The 16,217-nt window shown below is 35.3% G+C and overlaps 1 protein-coding gene across 4 annotated transcripts; it reads left to right on the forward strand.

The window, feature by feature from the left end:
• Positions 1–3,308: 3,308 nt before the first annotated feature.
• Positions 3,309–10,146, forward strand: LOC113714810 (uncharacterized). Of its 4 annotated transcripts, none has more exons than XM_072069002.1 (13): positions 3,309–3,498; positions 3,582–3,656; positions 4,291–4,477; positions 4,583–4,657; positions 4,878–4,984; positions 5,367–5,427; positions 5,744–5,807; positions 5,891–5,961; positions 6,685–6,837; positions 7,739–7,793; positions 8,746–8,868; positions 9,343–9,560; positions 9,727–10,146. In XM_072069002.1, the coding sequence occupies exons 1-13, from the start codon at positions 3,332–3,334 to the stop codon at positions 9,748–9,750; spliced, it is 1,380 nt and encodes a 459-aa protein (XP_071925103.1). In that variant the 5' UTR covers positions 3,309–3,331; the 3' UTR covers positions 9,751–10,146. The 4 variants fall into 4 exon arrangements, with proteins under 4 accessions (XP_071925103.1, XP_071925106.1, XP_071925105.1 ...); XM_072069005.1 differs by lacking the exon at positions 9,727–10,146 and adding an exon at positions 9,234–9,259 and having other exon boundaries at positions 9,343–9,399; XM_072069004.1 differs by lacking the exon at positions 8,746–8,868.
• The last annotated feature ends 6,071 nt before the right edge of the window (positions 10,147–16,217 follow it).

The following is a 16,217-nucleotide window of genomic DNA, read 5'->3' on the forward strand; positions in this document are numbered from 1 at the left end:
AAAAGAAAAGTAAACGAGCATTAAAGTAGCTTTTGTTCTTGGTAAAACACTACTTTTTATCATGATTATGTCGTTTAAATTATGACACCTTGAGTGATCCACCGAATATGATACTTTTTTTTTTGTCGCAACGATAACATTCTTATAGTCTAATCTCAGCTAATCTAGGAAGGAAGAACTGATGGAAATAGAAATTTGGATTGCAAGAATTTCAAATAAAAATCTCAAATTTTATTTTGCTTGCATCATACACACAATTTTCAACCACCTTTTTATCTTACATACATCACATCACAAAAAGTGCTACAATAATTATTTCAAATAACCTCCTATCCAAACAACCATATCCATCGGAGAAAATCACTAATAGAAACTCCATATCCATAAGAGAAAATCACTAAAGATAATCACATACAGTGGCAATTTGGTAGGAAATAAGGATTCAACCCTTGACCTCTGAACACCACTAAGACTTTAAGTGTTTGATGGTGACCACTAGGCCAAAGGGCTCCTGGCAAATATGGTACTTTTTTTTTTTTCTCAACATAGGGAATATCCCAAATTTTGTCAGACTAATCTCCCTGCGCTTGTGCACCCCGCCTCCCAAAGATACACAAATTAAGAAGGTGACTCAAACACACGATGTCGGGACCTAACTAAACTACCCCGAAACCATCCGAGCCAACCCCAAGGGGCAATGGCGAATATGATACTTGTTACTTTAGATTTTAATGAGTTAAAAACGGTGAAAAATGGTGTGGACTAAGCCCAATGAATAATGATATTGGGTTTGTTGATGCATAATCGAGAGTTAGGCCTTGTCACTTGGTTTTAAGATGATTTTGCCAGGGTGTTTACCAATCACCATAAAGGGCTTCGAATGAGGGAGCCTAAGTTTTCAGACGTGCAGAGAGATTAGGCCTGGGTTAACCAGGCGGCAATCTTGCATGCTTGTGTTGGAATATATGAAATTTGAGGCTCAAGCCTAAAAATGCGCCTGAAAGTCCACTTTTAACTCTGTAACCAGCAATTCAAAAAAAAAAAAAAAAGTCTTTTTAAAAATATCCTCTACATTTAAAACTATACAAAATCATTTCCACGTTTCTGCTAGAATTGCTGAAGCTGTAGCTGCTCGGGAGGCTTTTGTATTTGCGAGGGCATTACTTATTCTATCTTTCTCCATTGAAGGTGATGCATCCGCAGTTATCCGGAAAATGCGGCACACAGAAGAAGATGATTCCTCTGCCATTTGAATAGCTTAAGTAATGTATATTTGAGATGGGTGCCATGGGAATCAAACAAAGCTGAACACGTCTTTGCCATTTCACGCTAAGTCTTAACAATTCGGTTGAATTTTTTTGGAACTCAACGCCTGCCTTTGTCAAGCAAACAGTACTGGATGATTTCCATTAAGTCTCATAAATAAAATTTCTCTCTTTTTTTTTTATCAAAAAAAAATCATTTCCACATTATAAAAAACGTACTAAATTTGTTCCAAAATCCAATTCCAATCAAATTTTTGAGATGCATGTCCTAGTCACATGCGTATTAAATCAAGGGCAGAATGGAAAAATAAAATTCTTTCCCTCACAAAATTTAATGAGAAAACGATCAATTTCATTCCTCATAATGTGTTTCTTCGTTACTTATGTTTTCAATGATACTATTTATTCATCTTCATATTTAAAAGGATGCAAATCAACCCTAATTTACTTGAAACGTACAATCCTGTCCCAAAGTTAAATTTTTATCGCATGCCTTGGCTCTGTCTATATAAGCAAATGATAGGGAAAAAAAATGAGCAGACGACAAACTAAACATTGTTGTTATTAGTAATGCATGTTTCGTTAGGGGTGGGATAAAATATTTGTTGATCCGAAAACCCTCTATATCCAATCTGAAAAATAGGGTACCTGATCCGCATTATTTAATTGAGTCAAAAGACGATTGGAAACCTGTTTATATGCGGGTCGGATAAGGGTTATATAATTAAGAATTCCTGAGTACTTAACCTGTCCCGCATATATATATTATTTATTTTTTTTATGCACATACTACAAAATAATACTTTTACAACTAATTAAGTAATTTCATTGAACAAATTGCACTACAAATACAAGAGACCATAGTTTGTTTACAATATTTATTTATAGAGGTCATATCTTATATTTTTTAGAAAAGAGTTTAGTTGATGTGGAATATATATTTAAACAAAAAGGTACTACTTGTTTCTTGGTAGGAGACTTTTTTGTCAGAAAAATCTTCGTTAAGTTTTAGATAAATATGTAAGATACAAAATTAAATTAGTATAAATTATTTTTTAAAAAAATTAAATAATGAGCGGGACGGGGCAAGTACCCATTAATCTGACTCTATCTTAACAAGCACCCGATTATTGAATATCCGCTGATATGTGGGGCAAAAAAGAATAAAAAAATAGTTGACGCGTAAAGTGCGGGTCGAGTCAATTAAATGGTGCATGAAATTGGTACCCAACCTTTGCCCAATCCTAATGTCCATCAAAAAGGAAAATTCCGTATATGAATCTATTGATGCAATAGCAGATGAAAAGATAGCAAAATTTGTTTATGTTTTAATCATATTTTATTTATTTATTAAATAGGAAAGAACTAAGATTTAAAAAGTAAGTTACGAGAAATAAAGTCCTCTGGTCTTAACTTCAACCACTAGACTAAGGCCTCCTCCTTTCCCCAACGACAATTTTTATTAAAATCGATAGTTTCATAATTGAGTTTTTCTAGCTGTACATTACCATTTACTAATAATTAAACATGTATTATTCAATGAAGCACAAAACACGTATTATTCAAAATGAAGCACAAAGTCAGGTTTTATTTTTGTAATGGCCCCTAAAACAATATAAATATGGCTTGAGTCGCAATATAATATGGCTAGAGGCTAGAGCATGCGACTCTCAGCCATAAGAGCAAATCTACCATGGTTATATGAATGAAATTCAAATTTTACACGTGTCATGTATTTAACGGTGATAGTGTATACACTGATAATATATACAAGATTAATCCCCAACTAAAAAGTTTATTTAAATTTGATAATGGCATGAAATTCCCCGCTTCTTAAATCCCAATCATTCTCTACTTAGAAAAAATTGATAAATAAAAATTTCAGGATGATTTTGTATCCTTTTAACGGTGGGCAAGAAAGAAAACATTAAGTGTTAATATATAAAAGTACTAATTACGTTTGTTGGACAAAAAAGAAAGAAAACATTAAGTTAATTGAATTTTGGTCCTGGGACAGAATTGGTATGTTTTCAAAATGTGAGCGATTATTTAGCATCATTTGGAAGATGGGGACAAAAAAAAGTATTTTGAGAAAAAGTGAGGGACGAATTTGGTCATTTGTCCTTCCCAGCTCAATTTCATCGAGTATCTTCGTTCCCGTGGAAACAGGTGGAGAGAGAGAGAAAATCCACTGTGTCCTGCGTGGCATCAAATCCACGCGTCTCCTCCACAAGTCTCTACGGAAATTCACTATTTTTTGTGCAGTTTAAGTTCGTTTTGTAATTGAATTTAAGAGTTTCTTTGCCATCTGGTTAGGTTAATAGTTCCGGCGACAGACGGCCGAAGTCCAAAAAATATGCTGCGTGACGGCATGACCCAAACTCCTAGTCGGTAAGCCCAAGTACAGAATTGCAATTCCGTTTGTGTAATTTGTGGAGTAATTTGAATGATTAGTATTTCAGCTTATCCGAGTTTTTAATTTCAGTATTAAAGTAGAAACTGTTAATTCTGTAATTTTGGTTTATTGGACTTGCTTCTTTGTTGTTTTGAGTAATTGACCTTGCTAACTTTGACTTATTGAGGAAGATTCAGCTACAATGCTCTGGGATGTTTTTAGCTGGCAGTGGAAGTGCATATTTAATTCAGGAGTTTGTATTGAGTTTTTACTTAGAAATATGGAGAAAAGAAAAAGACTGAATATAATTTTGTAGCATTCTTTTTTTTAACAAGTAGTTTGGAAAATGGTGAGGAAGCAACTTCGATGTAGTACAGTGCAGTTGTTTTTAGTTATTGTGGGAACGGGAAGTTACTGCTGCAAATAAAAGTACTGCTGTAAAGAAAGAAGGGAAAATTTATAGTGATAAACACTAGCGAACTTTCATGGTCTAAATCATAATAATGAGCAATAATTTGGTGAATAGATTTTGCCTACGAGAGTTGTGAAAAGGAACAATGAAAATAAAAAAGAAAATCTTCTTGGCTTATTTTTATGTTTCTTTTTTAAGTTTTTCCTATCATGAAACAGGTTTGAGTTGTTGAGTATGGTGAGAAAGCATTCCAAGTTTCTAGCAAAACCTTCAGCAGATGAAGATGATGCCTCGGATGTGGAAATGGATACCCATTTCTGGCATGATGTATTGAATATGTATTTTGTAAGCGGTAAGGAGTCTAGGGGCCGTCAGGAGGATGATATGCTGTTCTTTGTTAGAAAGGTGGTGTTTTGTTTTTCATATGATGCTTGGTTTATTTTCTTGGTCCCAAAGGTTGAGTTACATGTCCCCTGTGGTGAAATCTGATATTGCATGTTCTGCTAAAAGGGTTCGGATGGAAATGGTTCAAGTGAGAGCGGGGAAGACAATTCTCCTTTCTTCGTACGCAGGTGGGCACCTAAGGTAAATGCTGGATAATTTTGTAATTTATGTTCCTTTATGTGGGTTGAAGCAAATTTTCAAGTCCTTTTAACATGAAACTCTGTACTTCAGTAATTCATGAATGTTGAAACATGCCAACTCTCTATAGACTAGTTTTGAACATCAAAGTTAACATCTTTATTAGTAAGCAAAGACTATATTTTGACTCTTATTGACCCTTCTTCTTGTTTTCTGTCTGCAGTTGGATGAATTAGTTGGTGATAGTTTATTAACAGTGGACTGGCGGCGCTCATTTTACTTGAATTTAATTGCTCATAGCTCCTTTACTGTTACAGTTGCTATTTGCAGGTGATGTCCTTTATTCAGTGCAACTTTAATTATTAATTTGTTTCTTTAAAGATGCTCTTCTGACATGTAAGCTTGAGCTTTTTATTCTTCATTTTAGCAGAAAGATAATAGGCATCAAAAAAGGAGAGAGAAAAGATGGTATACATGTAATTTGATAGTATAGTTAAAAAAATATGTTTCATTCACCACATTGGGTATAGACATCTTCTACTGATCATTAGACATTGTTGTTATTTTGTGTGTGTGGTTATTTGGTTCTTCCATCTTTGCTATGCCATACATGTGTAATATGAGGGCTATATGGTAGTTTGGTTTGGTATGTGTGCAAAAGGTTTGTTCTGCTGTTTTTAGTAGCATTTTCTTGATGGTGTCGTGTTTCCAGTCATCAGGTGCTTCGGAATTATCAGAGTGTCCAAGGCAGACCTCTGGCTCCAATATACAAGGTATTTGTGCTAAACACTGTGTATTCTTAGACAATAAAATTTCTGCTTAGAACTGCATGAACTATGTTTTCAATGTTTATGATTGATATTCTCTTTGAGTCTAGCTTCTGTCGCTTAAAAGCATTAAGTGCGACCCCAAAAGACTGCTCTAACCTGAATGAACCGTTAGGACCATTTTCTTTATGGTAACTAAGAAAAATTACATATGCATCTTTTCCACTTCAGATGGTGGATGCATATTTTCCTCATTCTCATTTCATCCTTCAAGATATATTGGTCAGATTTGAATGCACCAGTTTCTTTGGCCTGTTGATAGGTTGTGAAGACTGTCTATGCATCTCCAAGTCGTATCAATTTCCATTTGGACTCTAGAAAGGCAGGTTTTTGCTAGAACTGTCCTATTCTTATGCTTGAGTTTCATACAAGTTTCTATATACATTCTTATAATTGTCCATTCAGGAAGTAGAAACAACCGCTGCCTATCCAGATATATGTTTCGCTGTTGACGACTTTGATTCCACATTTGATGCAGTGGTAAATATCTTTGTGGTTGTCGATTAATTAGATTTTGTTGTTCTACCTTGAAGGTTGTGCTGCTTTAAAGCATTGGGTTGTTTGTTTTGTCATTTAAAAACACCAGTGGCCAGTTTGATTTGTAGAACATTACTCTGCTCTATGCATTTTGTATTTAGGTAAAGTACCAATAAACTAGTTATCTTTGCAGTCTGACTACCTGAAAAAACGAAAAAGCCATTTATGAATTTGTTCATTTTAATCATCCAGTCCTGCAAATTTCCCCTTTCTGCTGTCTTTACCTAACTCTACCACTTTAGGTTTCTTGGGATGGATAGGTTGGGGTAATTTTGTTAGCTTCATACCTATTCTCTAAAGAGCTGTTGGACTGTAACATTGATCATCTTATCAGAAACATTTTGTTTGGCTCATCAATGACTTTGAGGGCACACCAAGAAAATTGACAATAAAGATTTTGGTTAATAGGGCCCTTTTTTTTTTTTTTTTAAATTGAATCTCTATTGACTTAAAATTTTTGGGCATACCTTTCTTCTTATTCTCTGTCAACATCTTTCATGTTCTGTAAACCTTCTATCATAGTTCATGATTTTGCATTGATTATGACTGCCCTGCTTAAGTCTCTGTGTATTCATGTTGATACATTTAAAATTGCAGTTTACCAAGTGAAAAGACTAAGCTCACTCTAGTATTTCTACAAGTCACTATCTTCTTGTTCTTTTGTAGGTGTTGACAGATGTAGATCATTGTTATTGTGTAATCCTTAATGCAAATGATGGGGCAGCATTTCCATATGAAAATTTACGGCAAGATAACAGTTCTAGAGACAATTTTTCTTTGAAGAGTGGCACAACAGCAGTGAAGACAAAGAGTTCTAAGGTCTGGAATGAACTGATCATTTGTTGGAATATAAATTTCTGCTCTCTATGTTGCTAACTGGTAATTTAAGGATCGTGTTGGACTTCTTGGTTCTCGGTTGGTAGATACACTAGCTGTTGTGGCATGATCTCTTCTGTCTGCCAGAAGTTTTTAATTGAATTTACATGCCATGCCATTGATGGCAAAGTGAAGCTAAGATTAGAGAGGAGTCACAATAGCACCTGTATCTTTCTTAATTAAATATATGTAAGAACTGAAGGCATTTTGGGTTACAGTGGAGAATAGAGAGGGCCAGACAAGTTACTTGTATTTTATGAAAGAACAGAGAGTAGGTTAGTTAGTTAGATTCTCTTATCTTTTTTCTTTTTGGTAGCGAAGGGTTTTTCATCTTTGAAAAGTGGATATTACTGGAAAGATTTTAGAAGGGAAGGAAAGGAATTCAATTAGAATACAAAAAGGGTATTTTATCATAAGAATCCTTTTTATTTTTCTCAAATTTAAAACTGGCAACTCTCAATCGCATCTATAGTTTTGAAATATGTTTGAGGAGATTATTATTAGTGTATGGGTATGTCTCTGTTTCATTCCTCTCTCCAGAAAAATGAATAGCATGGGGCAAATTCAAATATTATTTGCAAATTTTTATGGCATTGACAGTCCATACTCCAATGAGCATGATAAGAGATGTTTTAAGAGAAGTTTATGCACAATAATGTTTAAACATGCACCAGAAATTATCAATTCTAGGTTTTTAGCCTAGATGTTTCTGATTGATTTTAAACACTCAGTCAGTTTTCAAATGTCAAGCTCAGGTACTTGACATTTTTTCTGGAACATAGTTACATTAGTTTTGAATGACTGGACATGGATGGTGATTTGAAGTTGCTGCTTTTGTGTGCAGACTACTCTTTTCTCAGGCTTTGTTAGCTATCAGATGGTCCGAGATGCCTACGATGGTAAGCTGAGTTCTGTGTTGTAATGTTCCATCAATAGTAAGTTACGCCATTGTTTTTGCTCATTCTCTGTACTTTAAACCTAATTTTTGAGTTCAAGCTGACTGTTATTGATTTGCAATATGTACTACCTAGAGGATAATCTTGGCATTTAGTGATAACCATAAACAGTAGCTATATTTGCTGTAAGACTAAAAGTAGTGTGATGACCACGAGATTTTGGTGCTGGAATCAAATCATTTGAGGTGCTAACAGGTACAGCTCACTGAATGTGGCTTTTTCAGATGCACTCATATTTTTGGGGGAGCTTTCCATTTTATTTGAATGGCCATAGTTTGACTTGGCATGAATAATCAGTCAAGACTTGAATATCAGTGTAGTTCAAAAATGAAATTGCAGATCTGTTAGGCCCTTGTTCTGTCCAATGGACATTCAAGTTTTATTCTAAATTGAGGCTTTTCTTTACATGGCGATTATTCTCCTCAAAGTTTGTCCACTGTTAATCTTGGCTTCTAATGATCACCTTGAACAATTGTTAAATTTGCTGTAAGACTAAGAGTTTGTGTTATAACCATGAGCTTTTGGTGTTGGGAACCAAACCATTTGAGGTGCTAACAGTTACAGCGTAATGAATATGGGTCCTTCGAATGAACTTATATTTTTGGCGGACCCTCATTTTTTTGTGGATTGCCATAGTTTGAATTGGCATGAATAATTGATCAAGACTTGAAAAGCAGTATAGTTCAAAAAGAAAATTACAAATGTGTTAGACCTCTATTTGAGTTCATTTATATGGAAGTGGAGATGTATATTTCTTTTTTATCATCCTGTTCTGTCAAATGAACATTCAAGGTTTAATTTTTACATGGCATTTTTCTCCATAAAGTTTGTCTGGTGTCTGGTTGGTAATTCAAGTTGATCTAGTTTTGTTGCTCTATTTCTCCTGAGTTTACAGCTGGGAGGACTGGATTTGGGAGCCTTCTGTCACTTGCTCATTCTCCAGGCAAAGCAGATAGACTTTACATGAAAGGACCTGGAGGACGTGGCGAAGTTGAGGTGGCTGTTTCTGGTGTTGTAGGTAGAAAACTCACTGATGCTTATACAATTGTGGAAACAATAGTTCTTTTTGAAAATTTTGTTTCCATGTTGCAGAAGCATATATGTGCTGATAATTTTGGGACCTTTGTTTCAAATTTTATTAATAGTTGGATGCATTGGTGTCAATTACATCTTTGTAATTAATTATACTCAACTGTAGGGAAACATTTAAAATACTAGCATGTTTTTTTACCAATTTTCAACTTTTGTCTCCTTTTTGAGTGGGCTACCAAAGTTGCACTATTGCTCATCTGTTCTTTACAAGCTCCTTTCTAGTACATTTTCTTTCTAGAACTGTTCAAATTTCTGTTACTTCACTATTTGATAAGTGCATTGTATTCTCAGGTGCTGCTTGCATTTAGAACCTCGATGTCTCTTTCTTTCTGGTTGATCAACTCAGTTAAGTTTTGGTATCTAAGGACGGAATTTGATGTGCTACTTCTCTTTCTTGCAGACCAAGGCAAGGAAGAATGGGATCATCATTCTAGTAAAGGATTAAGCATTGGCAAAATTGTAAGGAGGGCAGCATCTGTTGCTTCTGTCGCAGCAAAGCATGCTTATGCTGCTGCTTCTTCCACCCGCAGTTCTTATGAGGAGATGCTTCCCCTGAGGTGCTGCTTGATGTCCATATCACTGCCATGGGAACATATTGCTCATGATCTTTTATTCAAGGTAATAATAGCTTTGGCCTTTTAGTTACTCTAGCAATTGTGGGTGAAGCATCTTTCTCTCCGGACTTTTTAGTCCTTGGACTAGTTTCACATCATATTAGCTGTTTCTTCAATATAAGGTTCCATATCAAAATGTTTCTGACTTGTCCTCCATGTTCTTAATTTAGGGAAGTCCTCCAGTGAACTTGTAGGAGTACATGATGTCTGGTGATAAGTGGGATTTTGTTTCAGCATGTTTAAAGAAATTTTTCTAAAAGATGAATGCTGGAAGAAGGAGGTGATTTTGAAGCGAGCTTAAAGAAGACAAACAGCACTCAAAACTTAGTGGATAAACCCATATTCCCCGCTCTTTCATGGGAGACCTGTCCCCTGGAAACAACACACCCAAACTCGGCTGTATGATTGCTGGCATAGAAAATTCACAAGTTTTGTGTATGGGAACGGGTCATGATGTACATTCTTGCTATTTAGAATCAACAGGTCATTCGTTATTGGTTCACATGCTCTTTAGCTTGGAAATATTTGTCTCTTGTATCATTAGATGAATCTATTTCATATATATAATTGTTTTACCTAGGTTCTTCTTAGATTTATTGATCAGACGGGCAGTTGAGCCTCAGGAGTTTCTCTTTTTCTGGTTCTCTTGCTTTCCAGGTTCCTTTTCGTTGGCCAGCTTAATTCTGGGTTTAGAGCCATTACTATATTCGGATCCATCTTTTTTCTGTCCGTTAAGGTTCTTTGGTGCTAGTTTTTCGGGGTTTGCAGAAGGTTTCCTTCTAGATAAATTTAGAGTTTATTGTTTCAATGAAGGTATTGACATCCAAAGGTGCTAAACGATGATTAAAGCCTTTTTCATGCGTTCCATGTCTCAGGTTGCACTAAACTATTCAGAAACATGAGCAGGAGATTTGTATGCCCCATCATACTTTCACATTGTTCTCGGCTCAGCTTTCCGGTGGGGTGGGCTATCCAGTATTGCATGTTAATAAAGGTGGCAAAAATTTGCAAGACCCAATGGGCTCCCGTACCCAAATTTAATTTGGGCGGGATGGATATGTAAAATATGAGACTGGATTTAACTGGAAATAAATTCAATAATTTTCATTTAAAATACAACTTTCATTGGGACAAATTTGGGACTTCATGGATCTTTCTTTCTTCCAAAACTTAGGAACATTGATTTTCCTAAAAGTCAAAAACCACCCAACAATTTTGAGGCATTTGATTAACAAAGTTTGATACGTCCAGATTGAATTTCAGAAAGCAAGTTTACTTTCAAATCTCATGAAATTTAGTTATGGAAAACCGAATTTAGAAAGAAAAAGATCAATTGACATGGGTTTTACTGCATGGTTTTTTTCACAATGCAAAGAATCAGAACCGATCAACTTCATCTTGACATAGACTGTACAAATACGTAGAAGATGGTCTACCGGAGAAACATGAGCAGTGCTTAGTCATAGGAAGTAGAAATTTGGGTAGATACAAAATTGAATCATCAAACATTTCAGGAGAATCCATGACTTTGATGTTGGAAAATTTTACAAAGTTAAACAAGCTAACTAAATGATGTTAAAAGCAAGTAATATTGAGACACTTGATTAGTCAAATAAGAGTTAAAAAAATAAAATGTGATTTATTTGGTATTTGGGCGGTATTAAAATGGGTAGTCTCGCCCATATTGATCTCATGACTAAGTATTATGGAACTGTTTGGGTATAGCCCATATTTTGCAATCCCAATTAAGTCCTATGTTCAATGGAGAAGATTTGGATAGAAGAGAAGCAAAAGAGAGAATGAAAACCTTTTCTTTTCTTTGGGAACTCTTGACTGATGGTGAAATCAAAATGTCTCAACTGATAAAATCAAACTTCAACAAGATTTAATGTTCACTGACTTTTCAAAAAGCATAAAACTGAAATCTAGAAGTACACATCGACAGCTACTTAACTTGATGGATCTCTTATAGCTCAATCAACAGTCAAACCAAAATTAAGATTTTAGAAGAATATAACGCTGTTTATTTAATTACCCTTGTTGCAATTGCCTATGATAAGTACAAATTTCTACAATAACAGTTTAAGTAACAGTGTAACAACACTGAACTAATAGAAAAAAAAAACCATGCATTTCTTCTCGATTCTCCCACGTAAGTTGAGAAGATCTTACCACGTTTTTTATTCTTTTTTCTTTCTTTTATGTTTCGTACTCCAGTTTGCTTTGCTCCCTCCTGGACTCGCAAACTAGTCCTAAAGGCAGAAAAGAAGATTCAAGATCGATCCGGACACAGGACAGGCCATGAGAAAGTGGAGAGAAAAGCAGTAAACGAAGTCTCTAGCCAAACTTATACTGTTCTCTTTTCTTTCTGATATGGTATCTCTTTTCTTTCTGATATGGTATCTTTCAAGAACTACCGAATACATAATTTGTGTAATCTTAGATCCAACCTTATATATGTATATGTACATACATAGCAGTAATCCATATACATTTGCATCCAGTCTTTCAATGTTACATCAGACCCTTGAATTCTTTGATCCATCTCAGTGTTTCTATCAGCGGCTGTCTTAAATTCTTATTCATATTCCTTCTGCCCTTGAATTCAGGAACAGTGTATATGCATGTAACCCACTTCCCACACCGCCCATTACCATTCCAAGTTCCCCATGTCTTCTTTACTTTGCGCAAAAGATTTTCCTTCTTAAGGGAAGTCGGGGAAAGTTGAAAGCTATATGGAATGGGGAAGTTTCTAAAAGTTATGAACAACATCTGAACATGCAGCCTACTAGCAAGTAGAAATCCACGAAGAAACCAACATTTGGAACGCGGGATGCCAATGCTTTTTTTTTTTTTTATAACTTTACTTTATCTGGAACAAGTACAAAGCAAACCTGAAAATAAATAGGCTGCATGTTCCTCTCCACTTTTATTGGCTTGATGGTAACAGGACAAGAAACATTTAACTGCCAATCAAGAATACTATAGGTAATACTACCAACTAAAAACAGACCGGGAATATTCTTCATTTAGTGCTAATGCAATCTAACGAACCAAGACAAGATCTACTTTTGCATTTTTCTGACTCTGTTAATTAATTAATTAATTAATTTGTCTAAACACATTTGTTTGATTTCACTTACATTTATTCTCTAGCCTTGTAACAAAAAAATGGAAGAGTTTTTACGTAAGATTTAGTCAGACCGGAAGTTTTTATCATGTACGTGGGTACAAGATCAAGCTGCAGGATGCATATGTTTTCACTAACTCACCACGGACAATCTCCAATTCTTTGGGCATGGGACCTCCACTTATTTGAGACCCTAAATCTTTGGGAATGTCATTCTTGCTTGTAGAAACTAGACAAACTGACTATATAGTTACTGATTAAAGGGAAAATGGAATTTGGAACTCTTTGTTCATTCCTTTTTTATTACTCATACAAAAGAAAAGCTTCTTACTCCCCAACTAAAAAAAAAAAAAAGGCTATATGGTCACTAACGATTAGTCTAGTTTGTGACATCCACAATCACTTTCACTATTTTTTTTTTTTTTTATGGTTCTTCTTTTGAACTGGACATCCTTTGGCCATTAAAGGACAAAAGCACAAAGAACCACATTCCACATGGCTCTCTTAGGATTGAAAACAGTGACAACTTTTTATCATCTAAAATTCGTAATTCACATGACTACGGCAGGGGCTGTCTTTCAATCTTCTGTTATATCCGGCATATGATTTATTGTTTCTTGTTTTCTGGTTTGATTCTTCGAGATTAAGTTAATCTTCTTTTAGTACGTACCAACTTGAAAAAAAGCACACGATGACGTCCCCAGCAACCCTCACCATCAAATGCCATCTGATCATACACAAATGTTCCAATGTCTTACACACACAACACACACTTACTACTAAAATTCCATTTTTTTTTCCTCCCTTTCTGAAGCAATACACTACTCAAAATTCTTTTGGACGCAAGCCCTCCTCCCTTTTTTGAAAGTTGAATCCTGAGTTGGTCCCACATGCCATTTCCCATTCCCAATAAATACCTGTCCCCTACGCCTTACTTCTTCCCTTTTCCCCTCTTTTCCTCCCTCCGGTTCATTTTTTTGTAGCTACGCTAGATTTGGTGATTTTGATTTTGATTTTGCAAAAATGATGTCCTGCGAAGAGCCGGTTCATTTCCATTTCCCCCCGGTTCTTGAAGATCCTTTCGCTGGTAGTGACCTTCATGACCTCGTGTCTCTAATTCAATCAGGATTCCCAACTCATGCCAACTCCGGTTCGGAAACAACCCGAAATGGATTGCCTTCCAATTCAACCTCCGGTTCCGAAACAAACAGGTCAGTTTACTCGGTAGAAGAAAGGAAGCGCAGGCGAATGATCTCCAACCGGGATTCAGCTAGGCGGTCCAGGTTGAGAAAGAAGAAGCAATTGGAAGAACTCACGAACCAAATGAACCAGCTCAAACTCGAGAATACAGAATTAAAGAACCAGTTGTGCTTGGTTTCACACCAATATCGCGCGGTTCAAATGGACTCAACCCGACTAATGGCCGAGTCAATCGACCTCCGACAGAAACTGGCCAATTTAAACCAAATCTTGGTTAACATGCAGCTCCCATCATCTTTGCACTAACGTTCAGAAAACCGAAATTGAGGCAAATATCCTACTAGTTAATCACCAAACTGCCCAAGCTCTATATTTCTTGGCCATGCCATGCATACGTACGTCGTGTTGGGCTTTTATGTCTTTTCACCTACCATACGCTGTTGCACCACCCAAGATCTAGTCAGGGTTTGCTTTTCTGAAGGTTGATTCATCAAAACCTATTTGTCTTCTTATAGCTCCACGACACACACACACACATATATATATATATATATATATATATGTATGTATGTATGGCAGCTGAGAATTAGGGTCAAAAGGCTTGGTTTGTGTTGGAGCTTTAGAACTGAATCACCTCTAGCTAGACTTAACAATAAGCGGTTTTGTAAAGTAATGCATGGTTCCAGCTCTATCATATGATTATAATTAAATCGTCAATGTATATATATATTAGTCAATCGACGGTGATTAACATCATCCGCGTTTCTTGCTAAATCTACTAGTGAAAGCTATCCTTTTGGATCTAAAGATGCGGGTGGTAAATAATATATGTTTTTGTTACTGCAAAATAAAAATGCCGCTTTGTTGCTTACCCCACAAAAGAGAAACAAACAATAATTGTTGCTTTGTTTGGATTGGACCCTCGCCGCAAGCTTAATTTACATTTTACCCTATTGTATCCTGCGCAAAAGGATGTACACGATTGAAAACGAGGGAAAAAGACGAACGTGAATCTAATAAGTTTATACTCAAATTATGAATCCAAGTGATGGCATAAATTTTGATTGTTAATTACTAAAGCGGGTCTGCCCTAAGTGTCGGCAGTTTCAATATACCAACCTCTATCGTTTAGATTTTTGTATAGTTGTACGGTTGTTGTATGCTTATATCATTTCGTTGTACACGAAAATTATATTTGCGAACACTAATTTCAATATATAAATGCAATTATACGTATAAGTGTACATTAAATTTTAAAAGAAATACAACATCACAATCCCTGAAAATCTTATATTTTCAAAATATATACGGAAGCTTCCCTGTAGTTATGTGAGCAACTTATGGCTGCAAATGAGTCGAGTTGAATCGAGTTTTGCCATAATTGAGTTGAGTTTCGACTGAATTTCAAGCTCGAACTCGACAAGTTTTTAATGTAAAACTCGAGTTCGAACCTAGTCAAAGTTAAAAAACTAAAAAATAATTATTTTATTTTTTAAAAAAAGAATAAAATAGTCATTTTTTGTTAATAAATAATAAAAATATTAGGAATATATATATAATTTCACTATTAAAATAAAAAATAATATATATACACTCACACACATATAAGAGTCAGCTCGCGAGTTAACAAGCTGAATTTTTCTATACTGAACTCGAGTTCGTTAACTCAACTTAGTTGGTTTGACTTTGATATTGATGAAGCTCGATCTTGATTCATTTGCACTCTAAACTAGCGGCGCCACTTAAACAGAGTTAACTTCGTGCAAATCTTTCAGAAAAATTATTAGAAAAATCTAGTTTATGCAGGTTACTCTATGAACTAAAGGTCCTTATAGTACACTTCAAGATTTGTGCTGTCGTAAATAGCATTTCCTGCATGTCTTTAACAAAGTGGGATCTACCTATCTGTGTTACATATTGTGGATAACGACAAACACTTTACATGCAAGAACGAGAAAAACACTAATGTGTAACTAGTATTATGTAGCTTTTGGATATCAATAGATCGGGAAGTAGCATATTCCATAAAAAGAAGATAGGAACGTAGGACGTCAAAATTTTTTGTTCAAGTAAGTCTAAATGTAATTAACACGTACAAAGTAATAATTGAGCTCACAATAAAGATTCTCTATCATTAATCTAGACTTGGATATGACCATGTTTCAAACCTGGATATGATTGTTTCAATAATCCAATCTTTTTCACTTTCCCACACTGTACAAACTGGGATATGTATGTTTCAAAATCACATACCAGACCACGTTAACAGGTTATGAAAAGGAATCTGATCCAAATCTGAAAACATTACATAGCTTCTTAGTGTTGCTTTCC

This window comes from Coffea arabica, chromosome 10c (genome assembly GCF_036785885.1).
Source record: "Coffea arabica cultivar ET-39 chromosome 10c, Coffea Arabica ET-39 HiFi, whole genome shotgun sequence".
Classification (NCBI taxonomy): Eukaryota; Viridiplantae; Streptophyta; class Magnoliopsida; order Gentianales; family Rubiaceae; genus Coffea; species Coffea arabica.